Source organism: Cottoperca gobio, chromosome 3 (assembly GCF_900634415.1).
Source record: "Cottoperca gobio chromosome 3, fCotGob3.1, whole genome shotgun sequence".
Taxonomy (NCBI): Eukaryota; Metazoa; Chordata; class Actinopteri; order Perciformes; family Bovichtidae; genus Cottoperca; species Cottoperca gobio.
This window is the reverse complement of record NC_041357.1, coordinates 2,749,279-2,776,774: the sequence shown is the minus strand read 5'-3', so window position 1 is coordinate 2,776,774 and position 27,496 is coordinate 2,749,279. Positions and strand designations below refer to the sequence as shown.

The 27,496-nt window shown below is 42.0% G+C and overlaps 1 protein-coding gene across 3 annotated transcripts in view; it reads right to left on the bottom strand.

Moving 5' to 3' along the window:
- Positions 1–307: 307 nt before the first annotated feature.
- dok4 (docking protein 4) overlaps positions 308–27,496 on the bottom strand; it is a 64,821-nt gene continuing 37,632 nt past the window's right edge. For all 3 annotated transcript variants that reach the window (XM_029454859.1, XM_029454850.1, XM_029454868.1), the window contains 7 exons: positions 11,306–11,413; positions 9,738–9,852; positions 7,260–7,379; positions 5,561–5,750; positions 4,747–4,885; positions 3,598–3,697; positions 308–2,609 (listed from right to left, as the gene is read on the bottom strand). In XM_029454859.1, the coding sequence (XP_029310719.1) occupies positions 2,464–2,609; positions 3,598–3,697; positions 4,747–4,885; positions 5,561–5,750; positions 7,260–7,379; positions 9,738–9,852; positions 11,306–11,413 (918 nt within the window). In that variant the 3' untranslated portion in view covers positions 308–2,463. The remainder of the gene's footprint in view (positions 2,610–3,597; positions 3,698–4,746; positions 4,886–5,560; positions 5,751–7,259; positions 7,380–9,737; positions 9,853–11,305; positions 11,414–27,496) is intronic.

The following is a 27,496-nucleotide window of genomic DNA, read 5'->3' as shown; positions in this document are numbered from 1 at the left end:
CCTCCCATAAGCACGACTGCAGCTCCTTCTCAGCTCCTCCTTCTCCTCTCTCCTCCTACTCCATTCGTCTGCCTCCGCCTTCTCCTCCTTGCCTACACTCCGGCTCCTCCTCCTTCTGCTCCTCCTTTCTTCTCCTCCTCTTTTCCTCCTCCTCCCCTTCCCCCCCGCCTGCCTTGCTCCTCCCTCCCCTTCTCCTCCTTCCTCCTCCGCTATTCTCCTCCTCTTCGCCTCCTCCCCTCCAATCCCTCCTCCTTCCCTCCTTGACGACGGCAATCAATAAGAGGGAAAAATAGAAGATTACTGGTAGAAATTATGGGCAAAAACTGAATTGAAATCCAAGTCTCCCAGACTAGTTTGACTGAGTGCAAGCAACACAAAGGTTTAAAATAGGCCGCATATATGAAGCTAAAGGAACCCTTATGTCTGCTGATTACACTGTTATAATATCAGGACTTCTCTTTCATGGTTAATTTCTTCCCTGTTGTCACATTATAGGGTACTTTAGTGGTCCAAGTGCCCTTCAGGTTGGCTCAAATATTCCTTGCAATAATTCCTTACCCTTTGGGAGGAAGAGATGCCCCCATATCATTTCCACCTACGCCCTTTAGAGAGTCTGTGGATGCCAATGTTTTTCTATTCTTCTCTTGTGTTTCAGTAGAGAATTTACCATTTCAGTGTTTAGTGTTTTGTATTTTAAGTAATAAATAAATTATTAGGAAAAAAATAATATCTGGCATTCAAGGGGTCATATGTAAAGACACTGAATATCAGTTATTGGCGGGTACAATCTAAATGTATCATCAGTATGGGCTTTCAAAAAATCCCTCTCTGTTGACCTTCGACACTGTAACGCCCTCTTCCACTTATAACCCTTGAATAACCTAAGAAAATAAAAAGGTTGTGCAAATATAGCTCAATAGAAGCATGTGGCTACTAGGAGGTGTACTAGGATACATCCCAGAGAACGTCTGAAGCTCTGAGGGTGAATATCCAGTTGAGTACAGGATCCAATCCATAAAAATGAATCGATCACAGTTTCATTCCAAAGTTTCAGAACCTCAGCACAGCGAACAGATCCAGTAACGGCAAAGTCACATCAGTTATCAGCAAAATCAAAGGCAATGATCCAGACGCGGACAGTGCAATTGTCAAGTGTTCTTCAGACAAATGTATCCGCTGACACTGGGAACGTTCCACAAGGGAATCCTAGAAGTCAGTGTAATTCCAAGGATAGCACAGTCCATGTGGTGCTATTAAGGCACCATGCAGTCCTGCTCCACGCAGTATTCAATGTAACACACTGGGCCCTATTGACGTGAATCCCATGGCAGCCATTTGGAAATTGTGTCACTCTTGGGATGAGAAACTCAAGCTACAACATCAGATCCAGCATTGCTAGTCTACTGTATATACATTATATTAAAACATTTGAATTTTAAATTCCACTTTAAAAATCTTCCAAATCTATCCAGGTAGCTTGGTAACAAGATAGGTTTATATGAAAAGACTTTAATTTGCCTCAAATGAACTAGGTTTTATGATGTATCATTAAATACAATGCAAAAGTGTTTATATCTGTTCTGAATAAGTCATACAAAATATGAAATTGATGCACATTTTGACAGTTTCTCCCTAAAGGCATTCATGTTGTTGCACTAGGTTTTACTCATGAATACTGACAACAATTCTACAGATTTTAGTCGCTAAAGTGTCCAATTATGAATGATTAATATGTTAATATTTACTTGACTTTCAATTGTGCATTTCTTTTAAGGAAATTCCTATTTTCCCTATTATTAGGACCAAATTACATACGTCTCTCCATGGAACTTCCTAGTGAAAATGATTAGGTAATTATTCAGAATTCATGGACCCGTAAAATTCATTGTTAAAATGTTTTTATATATGTACACTATAGTAAAATCATAAAATCATTTTTCATGTGTTCCGCAAAACCGAGACATTGACACAAAAAAATCCCCACAAATTGTTCTTCAAGGCGTTTCACCCTTTTGGAGAGTGGCCATTCAGAACAGGTGGAAACTGCACAATATATAATACAACCTAGGTAGTTTAAATCATACTGAGAGCCTTCAGTCCTTACTTTAAACAGTAGGCAACATATACCAATCTGCCAGAGTTTCTCATCCTGAGTGTGGAAAAACGTCAAATATTCCCCGTCTACTGTGGAATCGTAGGAGCTGCAGTCGTGTAAGGAAGCTCCATCTCCTTGAAGTCTTTTGCTGAATTTAGTTTTCATCTCCTGCTTTCTGCATTCAGCATGGTCTGTTGGCCAGTGTTATTTCCACCTCCAACATCTCCTGTGAGGTGTAACGTTGGGCTGTGAAACTAATATGAGGAGGGACTGTGTGTTTCTTTCAGTGTGTGTGAATTGTTTGTGCCTGCATGCATGTGGGTACGTGTGTGTTTGTGTCTGTCCACATCTTCTTCCGTGTGTATGTGTCACTGTCCAGGGTAGGTGGGGTAGTGTGTTGGGGAGTGTGTGTGTATGTGCGGCTGGGACTGTGCATGTGTGTTTGCCATGGGCAGCGTGGCATGGCGGTCAGGAGGCAGGCAGGAGGACAGCAAGTCGTCTTCTGCAGCATCACCTGCAGATAGAGCAGAAATATAGTTGTTACTGTAGCAAACCACACACTGTGCTCATTGATGAGCTTCAGAAGTGCTCATATGTTCTTTGGACAGAACCAGGATAGCTGTTTCCCCCTGCTTCCTATAATGTTGCTAAGCTAACTATGTCCTGACTTCAGTTCTGTACGTAATACCCAGACATGAGATTGATATCGCCCACTCTCAGAAAGAAACCAATGAGTGCAAACTGTTGTACTATTATTTTAACACTAAATATGAGATATTTAAATGGCAATCCACAAGTTTGTTGCTTTAACTTATTATGAATATCATTATGAAGTGAATGTTGATGGCACAATGTAATGGCTGTAGAATAATGACACATCGGCTTTTAGATTAGTTATCTACTATAAGCCCCGCTTTCAATATACAATTATATCTGCCGGGGAAATTAAGGCTTGATATGACACAAAGCCGTGTAAAGCAAAATGCAGTGTGCTCTGTGCAGTGACTCTTTTCAAATGAAAGTAGCTAGCACTAACAGTTACCAGAAGATGTAATATTCTCATTTTGGTAACGTCATTGAGCAGTCATAAAGCATCTGTAAAGCTTAGTGGTTGTGTCGTTAAAAATGTGACGAATACTACTTTAAAGTTTTATCTTTAGTTATTTTAAATGATTGCTACAAGTTGTTAATCAACTGAAACACTGAAACAAAAGGACCTTCTTTTATTCTATGAGACGCTGTGAATCACATCATTGGTAAGAATCACCCATTGATGTAACCCAGCACACACTCTGCTAATTCTATAAAAGGCTGTATCTCAGTTTCTATCTCAGTCTTGACCTGATGGTAAAAAGTATATATTTGGGTGTATATATAACATGAAAACATAAAAATGGACTGAGAAATAAGATGCTTTTGAACTATGCATATAATATACAATATAATGCCTTTATAAGAAAAAGAAAGATAAAAACTGTCTGCAGGTCTGTGTGGATCCTTGCCTGTCTGGTTTCCAGTGATGTGGTGCCAGTAGACGGACCGGGGCAGGATGGCGGTGGGGGTGCAGGGGTAGGAGCCAGGCTCTGAACCCATAGACATCAACTGGGAGTCATAAACACGCAACATCAGGAATTTAATAAAGAGGACTGTATATAAGTCATTTCAATTCAAGTATCATGTACTGGAATTGAGCATTTCTATCACTACACTACTGAAAGCATTATCACAGGAAGCTTAATGTTGTGTTTTGGTAACACTGCTGAACTAGAGATGAAACGGTGTGAAAATGTCACATCAGGACCAAGATTATCACGGTCATCAGTATTATCGCAGTGTTGGGAAAATGTGCTGAAAATGTTCAAAAAGTAGGCCTACTGAAATTATTTAAGTTTTATATCGAGAGAGACACAGATAATGATCAGATAGTAACTGCGATGAGCCCAACAACTGACATATAAAAACAGAGGAGTCTTGTGTCGGAGTATATAATGTTTCTCCTTTTACAACCAATTTGACGACTGATGGATTTTAAAGGAACAAAATGTTTGTTTGGGTGATTGAACTACGTAACAGGCTATCGCTCACAATGCCTGACTCATACAGCAGCAGAACAGCGTGGAGTGTTTCTACAAGATAAGAAAGCTGTCACTGCCACTGTGATGCAAAACAACAACTTTGGTTGATGCTGAGCAGTATCTACTGGGACTTTTTTGAAAAAGCATTAATCATACACTGTTTTAATGCAAATTAAAATTGGAAACGGTATCATTGGTAAAGAACTGTCATGGCTGAATGTAAATCACTCGTTGCACAAACAGGATGCACATGTACCATCAGGGACATTACCCCCACCCCCCTACACTGTTACCATCAGGGACAGTACAACGTTTTTCACTGCATTAGAATGTAATTCTTCTAAATATGGCTAGTTTAAACAGTTTTGGGCCTTGGGAGAAGGAAATGTATATCTTATTTACACATACAGCAGAAACAGAGCAACATTAGCATTCATTTAGGGTCGTATTTCTAACCACCCGATAAATGTCAGGCCAACATTCACTCTCTTTCAGAAACGTGTGTGTGTGTGTGTGTGTGTGTGTGTGTGTGTGTGTGTGTGTGTGTGTGTGTGTGTGTGTTATCCAGGCTCTCACCCTGCTGTTTTTCTCCATCTCCAGCAGGACCTTCTTGTGCTGCTCTGCGATAGCCAGTGTAGAGGAGTGAACCCTCTGGTAGATCTGCTCCCCCTCTCTGGTCTGGAAGGTGTAGAGGCCTTCACCGCTGTCACACATCCTACACACAACAGCAACTCAGTATGAAGCCAGTGTACTAAACTGCACTGGCTAACATAATGACCAATACAGTATAACTGTAACCCAATGCTCCTTCTTATAGATGTGGATCAATGAGGGATTTTAGGGAGTGATTCAGTGTCCTCTGATCTATATGCAATTTCATCCTGATAAGAATATAAAATATAATGGAAACAAAGAGGTATTGTAAGTTTTAAAGCCATTCAGGACGAAAATTGTGACGGAAAAATGCAAGTGAAATGGACAGTTTTGGTGATGTCATCATCAACACTTTATGTATCGACGTGGGAAAAGGATTTGTTTTAAAACGCACACACACACACACACACACACACACACACACACACACACACACACACACACACACACACACACACACACACACACACACACACACACACACACAGGTATCCTTGGACTGACCATAACAACAAGACAAGACTTGACAAGAACAAACACACTTTGGTTGGGAGTTCCAATAAAGGAGCGTTTCATCTTACTGTGTAAATACACACTGCTCTAACAAATAATGTGTGGTCTCTAATTTTGTATGTGTGTGGCAACCCATGATGTACATAACCTGCATCTATCTGGGGACAGTCAGCAATCTAACATCTCCCCCTCCCCCACCCAGCCTTCTCATTCCAGGTCTCACCGGCCGGCTTCGAAGGTGAAGCGGGTAGCGTCACGTCCGTAGCGCCGCAGGGAGCAGAGTGGCCAGGTGACTAGCTTGGTGCGAGGGTTGTGAATGTCCCACAGGTAAATGTTCTCGTGGGTTATCTGCATCATGCACTCCCCATAGATGTCCAGGTTGGGACAGGGGAGGAGGAACACGTTGAAGCGTTCTGAGGAGACCAAGAAATAACAGGAACAATGTCAGAGATTTATTGACAGTGTAGTTTAAGTCAATAAAACAGATTACATGTGAGAATTAAATTGGAGCCCAGTTACAGTGCAGTGTAAGATTTGAATAAATCCAAAATTGAAGGTAATAAAAAGAAAACTGTTAGCCTGATCTAAGTTACTGACAGTTAGAGCAGACCTCAAGTTTCAGATAGTAAACTATATACTGTATAAACTGTATAAAACTCAATGCTGCTTCTCCAAGTTTAGTTTTGAATCTGGGGACAGGAAGTAGATTTGTCCCAGATGACCTTAGACTTCTGTGTGGCTAATTTGGGCCCTAACCATTCAGTACTGCTTTTAAAGATGCTTAAATCAATATATTTACTTAAGATATGGGTCAAATGACTATGTATAATGTGAAAAGGGTTGTTTGTAGGTGACAAACCCACAGAGGATTATAATCCAGCTCTACAGTTCCTCTCAGCTCTACGGAGCGCTTTAGTGTCTCTCAGTTTATTATTTTGTTTTTTTACGGCCCACATCTTTACTGTTTTATTTCAGCTGTTTTCATTACAAATCCTTCATACACAACATGCCAAGCACCAAATGACATATTTAGCGACTAGCTGGTGAACCTTTAGCAGCTAAGAGCAGAGTGAATGTTGGATTTACATTCATCAGGTAGACACAAACACCCAAATAATGATAATGATGTTTTGACCTTTGTGTTTGCTGGATGTGAAATAGGCAATTTTTTTGTGAACATGTTCACTATAACAATTTTATATAATAATATTGCAAAATTGTATGTTCACATGCTTTAATGTTAAAACAAAACACCAAGTCACGTCCCAAATCTTCATAAGTAAGTTGCAAGTCATTCCTTTCCTTTCAGGTCTTGGAATGCTGTCTATTAAAATGACATTTAAACATTTTATTATTTCTGTTTGACTAATTGTGTTATATACATAGCCAATTCCTTTTTGTGGAGATGCCGAACAAAGTTCAAGGTGTGGGGCTATGCAATGCTCACCTGCTGCTGTCTTATTTAATTGGTGCTGTTTCAGGATTTTAAATATTATTGCTCTCAGGTCTCAAGTCAAGTCTTTGAGGAGTCCAGAATCATAGTAGTAGTAGTAAGTCAAGTCTCAAATCCTAATTTTTGTAACTCCAGTCTGACTTCAGTCCAAGTCCCATGTCTACAGCTTTGTCTACTAATGTACTGGACAGTAACTTTTGAAAACCTTGTTAGAGTATTCTAACGGCAGTAGAAGATTGCTGTCATCAAATTCAGCACCCATGAGGCTTTGTTAGAGTTTCTGCGGTTGACGGGAGGCTCATAGGAAACTATGTTGAAAATGGCCACAGATGAACCACCAATACCACCAATGAAACAAGGATGAGATCCCTAAACCGCAGATCTGGAGTGGCGGCAGTAGAAGCTTAAAACTTAGAGATGGACACTTTTACTCTGCATGTTTGATTTTGTGTGTTTCAGTATGAATTACCTGTGTGTTCACACTGCACTCCAGCAGCCAGGAGATCAGGCTCCCCCATACTAATGTCATTGAGCCGTGTGCCCAGACACTCAATTGACAGCGTCTTAAACCAGTCCTCTGCTTCAAGCTCTGTAGAGAGAGAGAGAGAGAGAGAGAGAGAGAGAGAGAGAGAGAGAGAGAGAGAGAGAGAGAGAGAGAGAGAGAGAGAGAGAAGAGAAGAGAGAGAGAGTGATAGAGTGGGAGAGTGAGAGAGGGAGAGAGGGAGAGAGAAAGACAGAGAGACAGAGAAAGACAGAGAGAGAGACAGTGAGAGAGAGACAGAGAGAGTGAGAAGAACAAGGAGTCAAATGTCGGCCTTCTATACAGGCAGGTGTTTAGAAACTGACGATACCCTGAAAACTGTTTTATCTGCTGGGTGCAAACAGTTCCTGATGGCCAAACAATGTCCCGGAGGAAGCCTGGGGCTTCCGTCAGGAGCCTGGCCTAGAGGCAGTGCCCGACAGCGAGCGCCTGGTGCCTGGTGACCACCCTGCGCCTACGGGTTTTGGGAGGGAAAACTCTGACTGTTGTCTGTGCCTATGCACCGAACAGCAGTTTGGAGTATTCGGCCTTCTTGGAGACCCTGAAAGGAGTCCTGTATGGAGCTCCAGTAGGGGACTCTGTAGTTTTGCTGGGAGACTTCAACACGCACGTTGGAAACGATGGAGACACTTGGAGAGGCGTGATTAGGAGGAACAGTAACTCAGGAGGGGGAAGTGGGGAACCATCCAAGCTGAGTCGAGCAAGGGTGTTACCCTGCTGACTGAAAAGGTTATCGCGCCGTGGAAGGAGCACTTTGAGGATCTCCTGAATCTGACTAACACGCTCTCTATGGTAGAGGCAGAGCTGGAAGCTCATGGGGGACCATCGTCAACTTCCCAAGTGGAGGTCACTGAGGTAGTCAAACAACTCCACAGTGGCAAGGCCCCAAGGGTTGATGAGATCTGTCTAGAAATACTGAAGGCTTTGGGTGTGGAGGGTTTTGGTTGACATGCCTTGTCAACATTGTGTGGAAGTCTGGAAAAGTGCCTAGGGTGTGGCAGACCGGGGTGGTGGTTCCCCTATTCAAAAAGGGGGACCAGAGAGTGTGATACAGGGGTATCACACTTCTCAGCCTCGCTGGTAAAGTCTACTCCAAGGTGCTGGAAAGGAGGGTTCGGCCGATAGTCAAACCTCAAATTGAAGAAGAACAATGCGGATTCCGCCCTAGCCGTGGAAAAACGGACCAACTCTTAACTCTCGTAAGTATCCTGGAGGGTACCTTGGAGTACGCCCAACCTGTCTACATGTGTTTTGTGGATCTCGAGAAGGCGTATAACCGGGTCCCCCAGGTGATACTCTGGGAGGTACTGCGGGAGTGTGGAGTGGGGGTGACTTCTGAGGGCCATCTAATCCCTGTATGTTCAAAGCGAGAGTTGTGTCCAGATACTAGGCAGTAAGTCGGACTCGTACCCAGTGGATGTTGGCCTCCGCCAGGGCTGCGCTTTATCACCAATCCTGTATGTGATATTTATTTACAGGATATCGAGCCATAGTCGTGGAGGAGAGAGGTTGCAGTTCGGTGGCCTGAGGATCTTACCGCTGCTCTTTGCAGATGATGTGGTCCTGATGGCATCATCGGTCTGTGACCTTCAGCTCTCAGCAGGAAACTGGTGGATTGCCTACTCCGGGTAGGGAATTAGTCCTTGGGGTTTTGTTCGTGAGTGAGGGGACGATGGAGCGAGAGATTAGCCCGAGAATCGGAGCAGTGGGGGCGGTATTGCATATGCTTTACCACACCGTTGTGACGAAAAGAGAGCTGAGCCAGAAGGCTAAGCTCTCGATCTACCGGGCGATCTTCGTTCCTACCCACACATATGGTCATGAAGGTTGGGTCATGACCGAAAGAACAAGAACGTGGGTACAAGCGGCCAAAATGGGTTTTCTCAGACTTAGAGATAGGGGGTGAAGCTCAGCCATCCGTGAGAGACTCGGAGTAGAGCCGCTGGTCCTTTGCATTGAAAGGAGCCAGTTAAGGTGATTTGGGCATCTAGTAAGGATGCCACCTGGGTGCCTTCCTAGGGAGGTGTTCCAGGCATGACCAGCTGGGAGGAGACCCCGGGGAAGACCCAGGACTCGGTGGAGAGATTATATCTCCTCACTGGCATGGGAATGTAGCCCGGTAAAGGGAAGTTTGGGGTTCCCTACTGGAGCTGCTGGCCCCGCGACCCGACCCTGGATAAGCGGTAGACGATGGATGGATGGATACACTTGTGTTCATTATCCGTGTCACACACACGGTTTGTGAGCGAAAGTGGTATCGATACAATCACGAGACTAGAAGATAAAGGATGTGTTTTGTGATGTGGTGAGTGTTCAAGGTGAGTTCAGGGTGAAGTCCTGACAACACAGAGCTGTCAGTCTGTTTGTGTGTGTGTGTGTGTGTGTGTGTGTGTGTCCATACATTACCTGATTCACAGGTGAAGGTGCGTGAGGTGTCGTCTGTAAACACAATAGCCACTGCCTGCCGCTTGGTATCTCGAGGCAACCGTGTGATATTCTTCACGTTGCTAATCTCTGTCACCTAGGTAACAAGTTGAAGGCAAAATGGTTAAAAAAGTGATTATCAAGGCTGATTATGTTATATATTATTGTTTGATTAAAGTGATGACAAAAATCTGCTATGTTTAAGATGAAATAGTGACTATACAGGTGGAAAGGAGGATCAAATGTGATGGTTCGTTGTAGAGGAGTAACTGAGTAACCGGGAGATTCCCCAAAATATCACATTCATCAACATGGTGATGTGGAAAATAATAAATGATAGAGTTAAATTAAAGCTTCAGTTGGAAACTAAAATGTTTTTGTCATATTTGATGTATCACTATATCTTGACAGTAGTGCATGAGACATATAATCTGTGTTCCTCTGCCTCCCTTAGTGGTAATAAATTCATTTATAAGATCCCACCGCGCCCGAAGGGAAACAACCAATCAGATTTGAGGAGACTCTATGGCAGTATCAATCACTTATTGTGAATCTATTTCCTATAAAAATTCAAATAAAAAAGTTTGTGACCTGACCACCATGTTATAAACAGTCGAACTGGCCAGAGCAAATAGTCAATGCTGCAACAGAATTTTGATCAATATTTGATCGGCACTGCCTTATTTGGCAGTTTGATCTGGGTTCTGGAGCAGTGATTGACACTTCGTTAGATTGCTTGTTTTCCTTTGGTCGCCGTGGAATCTAGACATTAGAACCACTAGGGGGAAGCAGAGGAACAGGAAGTTTTCACAGATGCTCCGTGTCCTGCACTACTGTCAGGATATAATGACAGTTTCAGCCAATATGACAAAAGGGTATTTTTAATAAAGTTACCAACTGCAGCTTTAGAGTGTGAGGAGTATATATATATATATATATATATATATATATATATATATATATATATATATGCTTATATTTCAGCATCAAGTAATTCTCTCTTCATTGAGGTGACTTGAAGTTGGAGCACTTTCAAGGATTAGTCAGTTCTTTGGTTTGTATGGAATAAAACTTTTGTTTAGTACAAAAGGGAAACCTTCAAAATAAAACACATTCAAAACACTGGAAAAAGAATATAAAAATACAGTAAAGTCACTCTACAACGTAGACGTTAACGTTAAATAACATTAAATGAAGCAGTGCAAGTAGAAGGTCAAGTGAAGGAGAAGTGAATAAGATGAAGAATGAAGTATGCGTCAGTTCTGAGAGAGAGAGAGAGAGAGAGAGAGTCAAGAAAAAGAAAAGAAGGATTGTTGATTCTCGCTGAGCTCATAAGTAAAAGAATCAGATTTGATTTTAATGTGAAGGCTGACTGCTTTCATCACTGTCAGTGTCTGCCTGTCAACTCTTTGGCTTTGTTTTCTTTCCTGGAGAACAGAGGATACCTGTCACACACACACACACACACACACACACACACACACACACACACACACACACACACACACACACACACACACACACACACACACACACACACACAAAGCTACCTTGGGAAAGGCTCTGATGTAGGCAGACTTCTCGTCAGGGTATTTCTCCAGACGACGAGGTCCTTTGCTAGATGACTTCTTGAAAACCAGCCAGCAGCGCCGATAGATCTGTAATATACACACACACACACACACACACACACACACACACACACACACACACACACACACATACACAAACACACACACACACACACACACACACACACACACACACACACACACACACACACACACAGAAAAAGGATAAAAGTAATTAAATTGATTTACTTCTGTCAGAAACAGTTACTTGATCAAAACCCAAACCTTATGTGACAGAACAGAAATGAAGCACATCAAACCAACATGCACATGCAGCATCGGGGATTATTGTAAGACAAGGCCACTGCTAACTAGTTACAGAGATAAATGCTATCATATGTGGACTTTCTGGCATGATGCAATTTGTTTCCTCTTTGACCTCATTCATAATTAATTTATTGTTGATTTAGTTTTTTATTTTAGTTGTTTTTAGATCGGCTTTATGAATATGGTCATGAATAATAAAAATGTCAAAAGATATTCTTGAAAAGTCCACACACAAAGTCCTAAACAGTTAAGAACTAAGTGCTTCGAGGGAATTCCCATCTCCACTGAATGCAGCAAAAACAACACACATGTGCCCTCAATACAGTCAGCGGCATCATAAATGTAAAAGGATGTACACAGAGAAATCATTTTGATAAACCACATTTTTAAACTGCACTTGATGTTACCACCAGTAGTCAACAATGAAACTGGAATGGAAATCCTAAAAAGCCTATTTTAAAGGAAACCTGAAGGTTTGACTTCACAGTAACTTGCAGCTATTAAAGGGAACATATGCCTTTTTACTCTGATATTACATCTGTGATGATGGTTTATCATTTTCTTAACTGGTGATCCATTAATCTCCTTTGTGCCTCCCCAGATGTACCCACATGAGCCTGAAGAGCCCTGAGAACCACGCTGTGAACTTATTATTTCCGCTTTGGGTTTTATGTGAAGGCGGAGAGAGCAACACGGGGAAACCTTTTCCAGTGAAGAGAAAGTGACTCGCAGCTCTTTCTGAAAACATTGCATGTCCTCTGTCTGCATTGCATTCTGCTCTGTGATGTCTCTGAAAACACTACAAAACAACAACTGAGCTCAGAGGCGCATGAATGAAATGCAACTTTTCTTTATCATCTAAAATAGAATTAGCACATTTCATATTACTTTTTCGCTTAAATTGAGGGATTCATACAGGGTAAATGTGCAAGGCAGGACCTAACATGATTCTGAACCAACAGATGTCGGCCTATGTATAAGATCGGCATAAAAAATAAATAGGCTACATTTATTTTTAGCAAGGAAGCTGACGGATTTGGAGATTTTCAGAGTACTGTCTTGTGCGGATGCACACTGCTGTAACAGTGACTCACCCTATAGTATGCAGAGCATGAAAGGATGGAGGGGTGTTAAAGATGAAATATAAATAAAACAGCTGTAATAATGTATCACATTTCATCTAGTGTCATTTTTTTCATGTGAAAGCTACTCGGAGCACACACATGGGCTGCTAAGAAATGATATTAAGTCATTTTAGTTAAACTAAAGGGTAAATGTGTGATGAAGAAGAAAAACAGCTGACCATTATTCAGAATGCCCATGTATACATTTAAGTTTACTGCCGACACAGCACTCCAAGGTTGCACTAACGCCATGCCTGGTGTAATAACATAATTTCTGCACGCTTTAATGTGAGCAAACCCCTCTGGAATAACAGTAACTCCAAACTGTTTCACATCAGTTTCATCTTTGAAGATGTGAGAAGGGAGCAATTAGCACTTTCCATCTTTCCCCTGCCTCCCACCTCCTCCTGCCTCCTCTCTTTAACTTCACTTAGCGCTCCTCACAGCTAGTCTATCTGTTGAGACCCGATTACTTCAAACACAGGATGGTGAAGCGATATAGGGAAAGGAAAGATGAAGGGGAGGAGGGAGATGGATGATGTGCTAAAAAAGAGATAGTGCTGAGTAGACGGAGTAAAACAAAAAGTATGGCTTCCAACACACATTAATAAATACACATATTCTTATTCTCCCCCTAAAAGGTCCCCTTCATGGTACCCAACAATCCTAAACCATGAAGAATGAGATTGACTGACATTCTTATTTTATTACATCAATAACAAAACTGTTAAAGCAGCAATAGATGATATACATGTTAGCAAACAATCCAAATAAGGTAAGGTAAGGTACTTTGTAACAAAAGTAAAAACGTATATATATTCATTTTGGTCGTGTGTCTCCCGCTCTGACAGTTGAGCGGCTGTCTCCATCCTACCACAGCTACGCAGATGGTCTTAAACACAGGAGACACAAATCTCTCAGTGGATGTCTGCACACCACTTGAAACTCAACCTCAACAAGACCAAACTGCTTTTCCTTCCAGGGAAGAGCTCTCTCAACCAAGACCTTACTATCAACATCAACACCTCGGTTGTTTCCCCGACTCAGACTGCAAGGAATCTGAGTGTGACACTGGATGACATAATCATAAGCATATGTAATAATCAATACAACAAAAGGCTATAAACAAGTTCATGGGAAACAAAAAAGAAGAAGTAAATTCAGCCTGTATATGTCTTCACAAAAGAAAAGCAATGCAGTTGTAGCCTATAGTTCATGATTCATGGTGATAACAGTTTGTCAAGGGTCCTTCTCTCTGCTACTGTCACCAGGGAGTCCAGTACAAACGACTCTGCCCTTTCTTATGAAGAGTGTCCATGTTTGCAGTCCAGTCCAGCTTGTCGTCCAGCTGCAGCCCCAGATATTTGTAGGATCTGACCACCTCCACGTCGACCCCCTCGATGGACACAGGTTGCAGGTGTGGCCTGATCCTCCGAAAGTCCACCACCATCTCACAAAGTCCTCCACCAGGTTCCTGTACTCCCCCTCCTGTCCATTCCTGACACAGCCAACGATCACAGTGTCATCTGACTATTTCTGCATGTGGCAGAGCTCAGAGTTGTGCTGGAAGTCAGAGGTGTAGAGGGTGAACAAGACAGGGGAGAGTACCATGCCTTGTGGTGCTCCAGTGCTGCTGACCACAGTGTCGGAAGTGCAGCCTTAAATGCAAGCCTTAAATTAGAGACAAAGCGACAAACAAAGACCCCAAACATAAAATGCACCGCTTCGTCCAAATCACCGCCAGAGTAACCATCCCCAACAATATCACATTACCATAGCATGTCCTCTCCTCACCTCCATCACACCCGGCACACACGGGCCACCCCCAACCCATGTGTGCAAACCCAATGCAGCAACACAAAACCCATTCCAGTTCACAAATCAAGAAAGGGAGAATGAAAACAACGACCCACGGCAACCAAAAACAAGATATTCAATGAACAACTGGAGCACCAAATGACCAAACAAATAGAACCCCAAAAACACAGCAAAGCCGTGCACGAAACAACACCATAGGCCAACACGGGTCACCCTCGACCCATGCCGCGCCCCAGAAATGGGTTTGCATAGCTTGGGTATCAAAAGGGTTAAAAGAAAAAATTAAAAACTATCCAATAAAAACTTGTGCAAAGTATAATTCATAGTCACTGACGGAACAGATAATATTTTTAAAACACCAACGTTGTTTAAAAGTGTCTATGTCTCCTATATGTTTATAAAACCTGAACTCGAGCCAGAGTCTTGCTCTAATGTTGCACAGCCACACTGCTTTCGCCTCCTGCCATTTTCTGTTTTGCATTCTGTTCTTTCTTCTAATGTAAATCGCCGTTTTGGCTTCTCCTGAGAGGAAGTTTAGGAGCTGCCACTATTCTTAGTTATCTTCTTTGTAGGCAGCTCCCATGATAAAAACACTCTCAGTAAAAATAACATCAAAGAGACTAAAAACCAATGTTAAAAGAGATTAGAAACTTGTGAGTCTCTTACACTCAGTGAAAACGTGGAAGACAGTCTCACGTAAATTACAAAACGGACAATTGTTAAAAACAGCACGATTAATAACAGAGATAAAAGAATTCTGCTTTCTCCACCCAGTCTGTTGCTCCACACAGTGGAGGGTCTGCTGCACAGGCCTTTTCTGCAGATGCTTTTTACACAGTTCGCATATAAAGTTGTTTTGTCTGCTCTGTGCAGCGACAGTTTTGCCGGGTAAGTGACCTTGAGCAGGGGGCCGGTCAGTTATCCCAGCCCTGGGCTCAAGTAGATTTCTGGAAATGGGTCCGGTGGGTCTGGATCAGTCTTTCCCTGGCTGTAGTTAATGAGGAGGCTCCTCTCCTCTCCAGAGAGCCAATGGCTCCAGAACTGCAGGATCCTCTAACCTCTACCCGGCTAGAGGTTAGACCCAGCAGAGAGCCCAGGGCCCGGGCATTACTCAGTGCCGGCCCCACTGCATCCACCAGCTGTTGTAAGCACAGGGTCCTCAACCTGCACAGCGCCACCATCAGGCCGGGTGTGTTGCTGCTGCTGATGTCCAGCCTGGCTCCGTGAATTAGAGGCTCATTTAACAACCAGTGCAGAGAGTCCGACTTTGGGCACCTTTTATGGTTAAAAAGGGCCCAAGACTCAAAACACCCTGATAAAACGGAGGTAGCTTACTTACCTTTAAAACATTTTAATCAATTAAAAACATTTCCATTTGGAAATCCTCCCCTCAATCTTTTCAGTGATGAAAATATTCTCTTTTCCTAAAAACACACCTAGATATATTATTCCATCTCTTCTCCAGGTGAGGCTCTGGGGAAGAACTGGGAGACCGCCACGCCACTCCCCGACAGCGAGGGCTTCACTTTTCTTCCAATTCACCCTCGCTGCCGATGCTGTGCTAAAATCTTTTACAATATTGGTTAAAATATCTGCTTACTTCTGGCTTCAAATGACAAAAATGACATCATCCGCATAAGCTGATAAAACAATGCTGCTACTTAAACCAGGTAAAAACAGACCTTGTAGGTTGGAGTGTATTTTTCTGAGGAGAGGTTCAAGGGAAAGCACATAGAGCATTCCCGACAGAGCACAACAATGCCGGACACTTCTACACACTCTAAAAGGAGCACACAGACCACCATTGAACTTCAGCACACTCTCAACTTCACTGTACAACACCTTGATCTTAGCTATGAATCCAGGGCTGAACCCAAACTTCTCTATAACTTTCCAGAGGAAGTTGTGCTCAACCCTGTCGAAAGCCTTTTTCTGATCTAGAGAAATCAGACCAGTATTAATGTCCAATGAGCTGGCGACCTCCAAAACATCCCGAATTAGGTAGACATTGTCTACCTGTGCACCCTGTACTTTAACATCTAGCAGGTTGGATAAAGCCATTTATTTGATTTTGAGGATTTCAATATATCGTCGATCTCTTGTTGACTCACTGAATTTTTCTAGTTCCACTATATCATCCTCCAGGTCTTTCATAGATCTGGTGATGTCTTGTGTGACATTGAGGGTGTGCTGTTGACAAAGCATTTTTATTTCAGTCTTACTGTGGTCCCACCACTACCTAAGACTGCTAAAATCACCCTTCCTCTGTCTAAAAACACTCCAGAAATAAATAAGGACCTGTCTAAAATTCTTATCAAAAGTTAAAACTGAGTTAAAATGCCAATATGCACTTTTTGGCTTAACGTTTCTAATAAAAACATTACATAAAAGCAAGGAATGATCTGTAAAACCAGCCGGGACAATGCTGCACATTTTAAAAATATTAAAATGATGTTTAAAACAATAAATACGATCCAACCTGGCTGAGGAAATCCTATTATCTCTCATAGGGGACCATGTATACTGTCTAGCATCTGCGTGCATCCTCCTGCACACATGCACCAGGCCATGGGAGTGGACCAGCTGCCTCAGAGCATGCTGGGATGCTCTGCACGGTTGCGATCTAGAGATGCATTTTCTGTACAGTTAAAATCCCCTCCCAAGAATAAAAAAATCCTCCAAGGCACAGCCATTTAAAGCATCATTAACTTTTTGTAAAAACAGCTTCCTCTCTGCACCGATTGTTGGAGGTACGTATTTATAAAAACAGCTGTAAAAAGGTCAAACCTTGCTTTAACTACCAGTGAGACTGGAGTAAAATACTTGCAGAAGAGGAAGCCTACTCCTCCACTGAGATAAGTGTTATGGCTTAAAATGACTTCCCATTCCCACTCTCTCCACCAGTCTGTCTCATTAAAACTGTTGCTGTGCATTTCTTGTTAAAAGAAGCTCTGGCTCCATTCACATTTAAAACACCCACTATAAAAGTATTTATAGCAAGTGAGATGTTAAAAGCAAAAATAAAAACAAATAAATCACTTAAAACACACATCATCAATGTTCGTTTGTTAAGTCTAAAAAACTCTTGGTCATTGAGGCCAGACTCCTCTTTTTGACTCATATGGAGTCTGGCCGAGGTATTAAAAACTACCAAATCTGGAAAGTAATCCTCCACCTTTACCCCATGTTGGTTTTTAGTTTGCTGGAGGAACACTTTTAAACTTTCAGCCATGTACATTTTTTTTTCTTTCTTGCCTTCTTAGTGTCTGTCCCTCATCCCCAACTTTGCAGTTTTTTTTTCACTTGATGCATCTTTTGTTTCACTTCTGCGTTTTGTAGCAGGCTTTTGTTTCATCCCTAATGTTGTCGCCTCCTCGATCTCTGCCTCCTCGACCTGTTTGCCCCATGTCATTTTTTCAACAGTATCATATTCCTGTATTTCACCTGCCTCTCCAACCTGTGTTATACTGACTTCACCTGTCTCCTTCTGTTTTCTTATTTGTTCTTTACCATTTTTACCGGTTTCTTTGCCATTTTCTTCCCAACATTACTTTCTCCTGCCTCATCCAAAACACTCTTCTCACTTTCCTGTACATCATTATTAGTACACACACCCTTAGTGCAATATCACCACCTGCCTCGTGCACCAGGTCAGGACAGCAGTGGCGCAGCGCGGCGAGGTTCGTGGAGCCTCCACCCGCCGCCCAAGCGAAGTTATCGTGTCCGCAGTAGTGGCCACTCCCGCGGTTCAACCTCCGACAGGCTCTCACGGTGTGTCCCTCCTCTCCACAACCAAAACACTTCATAACTGATGAAGTTGCAAAAATCACATAGTCATAATCATCTACTTTAACATAGAAGTGGAGGTTGAGCTCCACATCCCGGTTATTGAGTATCATATATACCTGTATGCGGTGAGACACTACATGTTTCAGTAACTGAGACAGAATCTTTTTCACCGGGGAAACAACTTTCCCGTGTCTGGAAATGTTGATGCTGTGCTTACTCGTGAGACACTGGCAAGAGAAAACCCAAGTCAACTAAATCAAACTATCACCAGTGAATTAAATTAAATTAACACGCATTCTTAACAAAATAATAAAAAAAGAAGAATCGAAAAGCACACGCTCAGCGTCTCACTCACACACAAACTCCCAGCATGCACTGAGAGAGAGAGAGAGAGAGAGAGAGAGAGAGAGAGGGAGAGAGAGGGAGAGAGAGAGAGAGAGAGAGAGAGAAGGAGAGAGTTAAATGGTGAAATGACGGCCTATTCTACTAGTCATTATACTTAGTATAGTAAATTGACTTATAATTAAAAAGCCCATTAAATTCCGTCTGAGGAAATACAGAGAGGCTGCGCAAGGGAGGAAGACAGAGAACAGAACAGAGGACAACAGCAAGAGATAATGAAACAATAATGAAGGAAAGAGGAATAAATACATGCAGTATGTTCTGGTACAGGACTGCAGAGGAGTGCAGGGGGAGGTTTGTGACTGAGAGGGAAGAAGGGGGATAGAGAAGAAGACAGTGGTCAGGGTATAAAGATATACAGTATATCTCAAAAGTGAGTACACCCTTTAGATTTTTGCAAATATTCTGTTATATCCTTTCAGGGGATAACATTATCCTACTGAAACTTTGATATAACTTAAAGTAGTCAGTGTGCTGCTTGAATAACAGTATAGATTTATTGTCCTTTGAAAATTACTCAGTACACAGCTGTTAATGTCTAAACAGCTGGCAACAAAAGTGAGTACACCCCATAGTGAACATGTCTAAATTGTGCCCAAAGTGTCAATATTTTGTGTGACCACCATTGTTATCTAGCACTGCTTTAACCCTCCTGGGCATGGAATTCACCAGAGCTGCACAGGTTGCTTCTGGAATCTTCTTCCACTCCTCCACGACGACATCACGGAGCGCACGGATGTTGGACACCTTGCACTCCTCCACCTTCCTCTTGAGGATGCCCCACATGTGCTCAATTGGGTTTAGGTCTGGAGACATACTTGGCCAGTCCATCACCTTAACCTTCAGCTTCTTCAGCAAGGCCGTTGTCATCTTGGAGGTGTGTTTAGGGTCATTATCATGTTGAAAACTGCCCTACGGCCCAGTTTCCGAAGAGAGGGGATCATGCTCTGCTGCAGGATGTCACAGTATATATTGGAATTCATGTGTCCCTCAATGAAATGCAGCTCCCCAGTGCCGGCAGCACTCATGCAGCCCCAGACCATGATGCTGCCACCACCATGCTTGACTGTAGGCAAAACACATTTGTCTTGGTACTCCTCACCAGGGTGCCGCCACACACGCCGGACACCATCTGACCCAAACAGGTTTATTTTGGTCTCATCAGACCACAGGACATGGTTCCAGTAACTCATGTTCTTGGATTCATTGTCTTCAGCAAACTGTTTGCGGGCTTTCTTATGCATCGGTTTCAGAAGGGGCTTCTGTCTGGGGCGACGGCCATACAAACCGATTTGATGCAGTGTGCGGCGTATGGTCTGGGCACTGACAGGCTGACATCCCACTTCTGCAACCTCTGCAGCAATGCTGGAAGCACTCGCACGTCTATTTTTGGAAACCAACCTCTGGATATGACGCTGAGCACGTGGACTCAACTTCTTTGGTCGACCCTGGCGAGGCCTGTTCCGAGTGGAACCTGTCCTGGAAAACCGCTGTATGATCTTAGCCACTGTGCTGCAACTCATTTTCATGGTGTTGGCAATCTTCTTATAGCCAAGGCCATCTTTGTGAAGCGCAATAATCCTTTTTTTCAGCCGCTCAGAGAGTTCCTTGCCATGTCCAGCATTCAGAGAGAATTGTGCCCAAAACACCAAATTTAACAGCCCTGCTTATCATTTACACCTGAATCCTTGTAACACTAACGAGTCACATGACACCAGGGCGGGAAAACAACATCATTGGGCACAATTAGGACATGTTCACTATGGGGTGTACTCACTTTTGTTGCCAGCTGTTTAGACATTAACAGCTGTGTACTGAGTAATTTTCAAAGGACAATAAATCTATACTGTTATTCAAGCAGCACACTGACTACTTTAAGTTATATCAAAGTTTCAGTAGGATAATGTTATCCCCTGAAAGGATATAACAGAATATTTGCAAAAATCTAAAGGGTGTACTCACTTTTGAGATATACTGTATACAAGGTGCTAAGACAGGCGATACAAGCAATACAATATGGTATGTAAAAATTCCAATTTTAAATGTTTAATTTATTCATTACAAATGTCTATAATAAAGACAACAATGACAGCTTTTTACAAGGTAAAAGAGGTATTAGAAATTCTGGTGTGGATCATATGTGTATGGAAATGAGTTTATTCAAATTAACAGCTGCTGTATGACATGCAAACTCAGGAAATGTGACACCACAGGCCTTATTTTGATTTGTTGAAATACAAATATGAAATGTGAAAGGAGTTATCACTAAATAAAAGGCATCTTGCGATGGGATCACACCAGGGGTGTAAAGTGGCCCCTTCCCCACTTCCTGACCTCCTACTTTCGCTGCCCTTGTTTGGACCACACCCATCTGAGAAGCTGGCCTTTATTTTGATCGCAACTACACACCTGTAAAGTTTTGTGACTGCATCTTGCACGGTTGTGACACTATCACGGTGACAACATCCACAGACAGACATAAATATACAGTAAACATGTAGCAAAGTCTACTACCACTACCACAGAAGCGGTGTTGATTACACCACGTCTGTGGTAGTTCCTGCTACAGTTGGTGTCTCCAGGAGCGCATGTTGCCAGGATGACACACACACACACACACACCTATTGTTTCACAAGGTGAAAACAATACCATCGTCTTTGTCACGGCTCGTAATGAGCCAAGCTGCATTGCAGGTCACATGACACACACTTTTCCCAAAAATATATTTTCCCTTGGACAACCATCACAAAAAGAAACAGCTGTAAAGGGAATACAATTTTATAAGACTCACAAACACCCAAATGACTCTGTATTAAAGGATCATTTTCATGCCATTAACTGTGAGCCAGCAGGACGTCTCGAACACAGCTAAACAATAGATCTGTTTGCAACTTCATTAAGTGAGATGTTGGATATGAACAATGAGTCAGACGAATGACAAATAGTCCTCATAAAAAGTGTTCATAGTGATGTCTGTAGGTTGTGGTTGTGGATGGGAGGCAAACAAACCCAGAATCAAAACAGCTGTATGTGCACTGGGACACTGTGTTTGAAGTGGAACATATAAAGACAGGGACAGAGAAAGAGAACTAGAAATCCAGGGTCAGGTCAATTATTTCTGACCTTCTCATGAGATCAATTCGTCATCTCCCACCTCCTGCCGCCACAGTAACCACTCCTCCTTATGCTGCCACGGCAACCAAACCATCCCGCTGCCACAGCGTCACAATCCTGCTGAGTGCGCATTTCTTCATCAGCCCATCTGACATGGACAAAGTGAGAGTTGTGTTTGTGTGTGTGCTTAAAGTCCAACTGAAATCACAAAAGTAATCCCATTTTTGCAGTCAAAAATCATGTCAATGTGATTCATGAGATTTCATGAGTGTTGCGAAGTCCAAGAGTCAACATTTATTGAAAAAAAGATAAATGTAATCATTTCCAAAATTCACAACATGTTTTTTATTTAATAATATTCTGCTTCAATACATAATTGTTGAGTTAAACCTTTAAAAAAAATGTTTTCACTGCATTCGCCCTTTTTTTTTTTTGGGTGAAGACATCATAAATTATCACAACAGACATTTAAAGCTTCATTCAAAAGCCTCAATAGAAGCTTCAAATGGGTAAAAGCCATATAATCTACTATTTTTTAGATAAGTACTAATAGACACACCAGATGCTCCTTTAGAGTGTGTCCCTAAATGACATTAGCTAGAAATCGGATTAGGATAGTGGTTCAAAGCCTGATGATGTGTGTTGGCTGCTGTCAGTTAGATGACGTTACTACTTTTGTTCTTTAATTCAAATATTTCCACACATTGTCATCCTCTGCAGCAGCGAGAGGTGTTGGACATCCATGGTTCTGGAAGATTGTTTGGAATCGCTGTAAAGAAGTGGAAAATGTTCCAGCTGGTGATGTGTGATACTACTGGACTCATGCTGCTGACAATTGTCAGTGTGAAATTACAAACATGGTGTAAAATGTGTCTTCGGGTACATTAGCTGTGTTCTGAAGGAACTTTATTGTTGACCAGGACAGGTATCACCACACATAACATTTTATGTTTTAGAAGGCAGTGTGCCTGAAAAATATAATCACGGTCATGAAACTGATGACCACATGTCTCACATGTCTCACATCATGCCTGCTGTGTGCAACACATGCTGCTTTAAAGAATCCAACAAAACCCACATTTCCTGGCATCAAGCTAATAGGCAAATGTTTGTCACTGCTATTTTCTGACCATTTAAAGACTTTTAAATACTATTGTTAGTAGTATTGCCCACAATGACAGTGTTAACATGCAGGTAATGTTTATGGTAAACCACCTTATAGTAGTTAAGCATGGAAGAATGCTGACATTTCCAGAAGTCATCAGAATATACAGTTGTCAACAAAACCTTAACTCAAGATCCACTCAATAGTACTCTCGTGTCAATATCTTTGTAGTCAAAGCTATTTCCCCAAGGTTGAATGAAATTTCGTGCTCAAATAAGGATTCATCCTCTGCCGAACTTAAATACATGTATGAAATTGGATGCAAATCCATCTAATGGTCGTTGAGACATTTTCCTGAACCATAGTGGTGGACCGACATCTCCATCCCTAGAGCTCGGTGGAAGGGTGTAGCATGGGCCAAGAAAGAACCCATTAAATTTTAGTGCGGATATGGATCAAGGAGCAGACACATGCATTATCTTTCACTTATGGAAACGGCCTTGGCGCAGGTCTGCGCTCTCAGAGTGCCCTTCTAGTTTTGAATATTTTGAAAAGATGTTATAGATTTAATGTGTTGCGGTAAATTGCTTCAAAGGGAGTCTTAAAACAGAATTCTTCTTTACTAGTTCCTGTAAAGACGAAGGGAACAAACAGGCAGAGCTGATAGGAGTGCGTTAGAAAGTAACGGAGGTATATGGCTCTTAAGAGTGCTTCAAAAATACTAAAGTGAATGACTTGAAAAAAACATTATAAACCAATGAAATTTCTGTCTGTCAAATACAGGCTGTAGGCTTTGGCAGTGTTGGAAGGAGAATAATGGAATAATCTTCACCCGGTGAACCTTTTTATTTGTTTTCATATCCCCAACAAGCAGTTCAGGCTGGTTTTGGTGAGATTGAAAACTAAACTTTACTGAGAGACCAAAGTTCTTCCATAATCAATCAAGACAATAAAATAACATTTGTATGTAAAAACAACAAAACTATTTCTAATCATTAATCTCACACAAATAAATTAACAATATAGATATACAGTAAATAGGTTGATTCCTGCCTTGGGACCTTTGTTGCATGTTGTACCTCTCTCTCCCAATGTTCTAGTTTCTGTCTCTTCACTGTTAAATAAAGACAAATATGCAACATAATATCTAAAAAATGAAAAAGAAGACTGCTGCGCAACATAGAAGGCGGATCACCCGCGCTAGTCACAAAAAAACATGTCCTGCTATCATTTCAATCTGTAAGCTTGATGAGAAAAGGGAATGCATTTCTTGCCATATTTTAGTAGTACAATGGTAGGGTCGGCTGAGATTGAAAAGAAGTTGATATGAAAAGGTTTACTAGATTATTACGCTTCCAAAGCTGCCCCCACCCTCCCACGTCAAAACTCATTCTGCCGCTGTTGTCCTCTAGTGCATCTTGATGGTAGTTTCTGAAGAAGACAAAAGCACCTCGCTCCTCATCAGCACTCAGCCCGCCAATCACACTAGAGATTGGGGTTCAGTTCCCAGACAGGGAGGCGAGCTGCACAAACAAGTGCGACCTATTCTTATCTGATTAGACACATCTTTTCCCAGCAGGACAATCAGCTTTGGGCACGGCAGATCGATCTGCTGCTGCAGTGCCTCTGGGAATGCTGCGTCCCTCTCTACCCCATGTCAGAGGCATCATTAAAGATTGATGTGATCTTATCTTACCTGCTTCAGTAGGCTTTAGGCTCCCACCTATGCTGCACGGCCCTAACGCCTGCAGAATAATGGCAGCATATAACTCCTTTCAGCAACAGTGGCTCTGGAACAGTCCAGCTGCTATTTTTGGCAATGACTTTGGCCTGCTCCTCTCGGAAAGTGAGGTCAGTGCTAATAGCCACAAAGATAATGATTTTGAATGATCATCTGGGTGCTTCACTTATCAATGTGGAGGTGGAAAACGCATTCAGAGTAATTTCAATAGCTCCCATAACTATTCCATCATATGTGGTTGGCCAAAATGTGCTGCACATCACTGAGTAACTGCTGATGCATTGTTGACAGCAGCATCATCAGTCTGCACAGGAGAATGAGGAACGCGCTGCATCATGGGATGTGGGTCACTCAAAGACGATAGAAACAGTATGGGACATGTCACACCAGCTGCAGTGCATGTTGGCAACCACAAAACACATATTCTTTAAATGACTTTTAAAGTTATGAAAGAGAAAGAAGTAAACACACATTCACTCCCTCCACTGGTTTCTAGCCATACACAGAGTTTTGCACAGTTTTAAGATATTTCATATTTTTCAGAAGAGCCACAGTGTAGTAAAACTTAGCTGTTCTGTAATCAGTAATATGTAGGATAATATTTATTTAACTAACGTCATCCCCAGCCGTCCCCTTTCCACAAGTAAGATAGCACACAATTTGACAATATCATTTTTAAACATCTAGCGCTCACAGTAACATAAGCATTCATTTGAACAGATTTTTTGTCTAAGTTCAACAAGCTAGAGGGCGCCGTCACTTCAACACCAACACGTGTTGTTTTGTCGCTGTCGTTCTTCTATGAAGATCAGTTTTGTGTAAGTATGTGCACTTATGTATCTGAATGCAGAAGTATGTACGGCACATATATAAACCTATAATACCCCTACAAAAGATATTTATAGTGAATTCTTTTAGGAGCCAGAAGTTGTTGTTGTTAAGAAGACATAAGTGCAAAAGTGTGTGTGTGGGAGTGAGCGGGCGAGAGGCTGACAACCCAGTGTGCATGCATTCACACATGACATCTCAATTTTATAATACATGTATAAAGATTTGTAACAAAACATTCTGACTGGCTTTTTTTTGACCGGTCAATCTTCCATCGTATGACATGAGTTTTATGGTGAATAAAGTGTCGCCATAACAAATGAGCATCCTGACTGGCACTGGACGTGCATGTCACAGGACAGGAGGGCTCTGCAGCGGGGCATAAAGAACGCCTGGAACATTATTGGTACCCATCAACCGAGCATTAGGGATGTTGGGGAGAAGAGCTGCCTGCGCAGAGCCCAAAGACCATTAAAGGACAAAACAGCTACAGCCTGTTCCCCCTGCTGCCATCTGGCAAAAGATAGAGAAGTATCTGCCGTCGTACCACTAGACTACAGAGCAGCTTCTTTCCTCAAACTCATCTCTATCATCAAACATTTAATTTGTTTCTTGTGTAGCATAAAGTGAGCACAAGTTGCATTTTGTTGTGCAACCCTGTGTTGTAGAATGAAAATAAATGAACCTTGAACATCATGCTACGTTCAGATGCCTGATAGAAAATGTCAGAAATACAAGAAGAGTGCACATTAACACTCTGAATGAGAGCATCGTCACTTTGTGACAGCGCGGGTTGTCTGCTCTAACTCGCATTCTTACTTACAATTTCTTTCAACATGAATCAGTTGACTTCAAAGTGGTTCCCGAGACTCAAACTTCAGTGCTGAGTACTTCAATCAGAGTGAAGGTGAAGGTACAACTCACTGGAAAACATTTCACCGGCACATTGAAATTACATCTTTCATTCAAAACCAATATTTGTATTCATTACGAGTCTCTCCCAGCATAATGCCTCACAAGGTTCCAAAAGAAAGGCCTGCAGTCATATTTCTTTTTGTTTTGTGACATAATGAGCAGCTGCAAAGATAAATGTCATTTAGTCTGATCACAGCCATATAAAGACTCATGTGTCTCTGATCTTTGCAACACCTTGTGCACATTAATATTTGCACTTATACATCTTAATGCAAGCCAGCCAAAGAAACACGTTTCGGAGCAAAGTCACGACAAAGAAGGTTGTGAGAGCTGGTTAGAAATGTGCAGTTAGATTTCAAATTCCACTCGAATCAGTAAATTCTCTAATAGTGGCCAATAGTTGCCTTTGTTTACCTCAATTTCAGAGAGGCATGTCGTTCAAACTCTATGCATTATGTTTTATGTTTTTAATCATATTTAAGTTTGACATTTCTGTCTAAATTTCCCATATGAGCTATTGTATTGTGAAATATCTGTATTTGTTTGTGCCAGCTTATTGTGCCAGCTTATTATTTAAAATGTTGGCAATTATTTGAATATAAGCTTTTAATTGAGAATTTGCAGTAATGTTTTCATTTAATATTTACTTATGTCTCAAAAAAGGGAAGATGATACTGTGTTCTTTCTTAATGAAGTCTAAAGTCTATATCTGTCCAGACCGAGCGACCTGAATTTTCCTTTCGATAACCACGGCGCAGTCTCTGAAGAAAAGAAAAGGAGCACCAGATGAGGAGGAGCAGTAGCAGCGTGCTCAGCAGGAGCGGAGGAGGATATTGTGTGTGGAGGAGCAGGGGGGTCAAAGCGCCTGCAGCCTGAGAGGAGAGGTGAAGCTGAAAGCCACATCAGGGAGCTCAGACTGGATAGTGCAGACTAACCTATTAGCCTCAGAGGGCTGCTTACACCATGATGCCTTCAAGGTATATAAAACACATTTACAGGTTCTCTG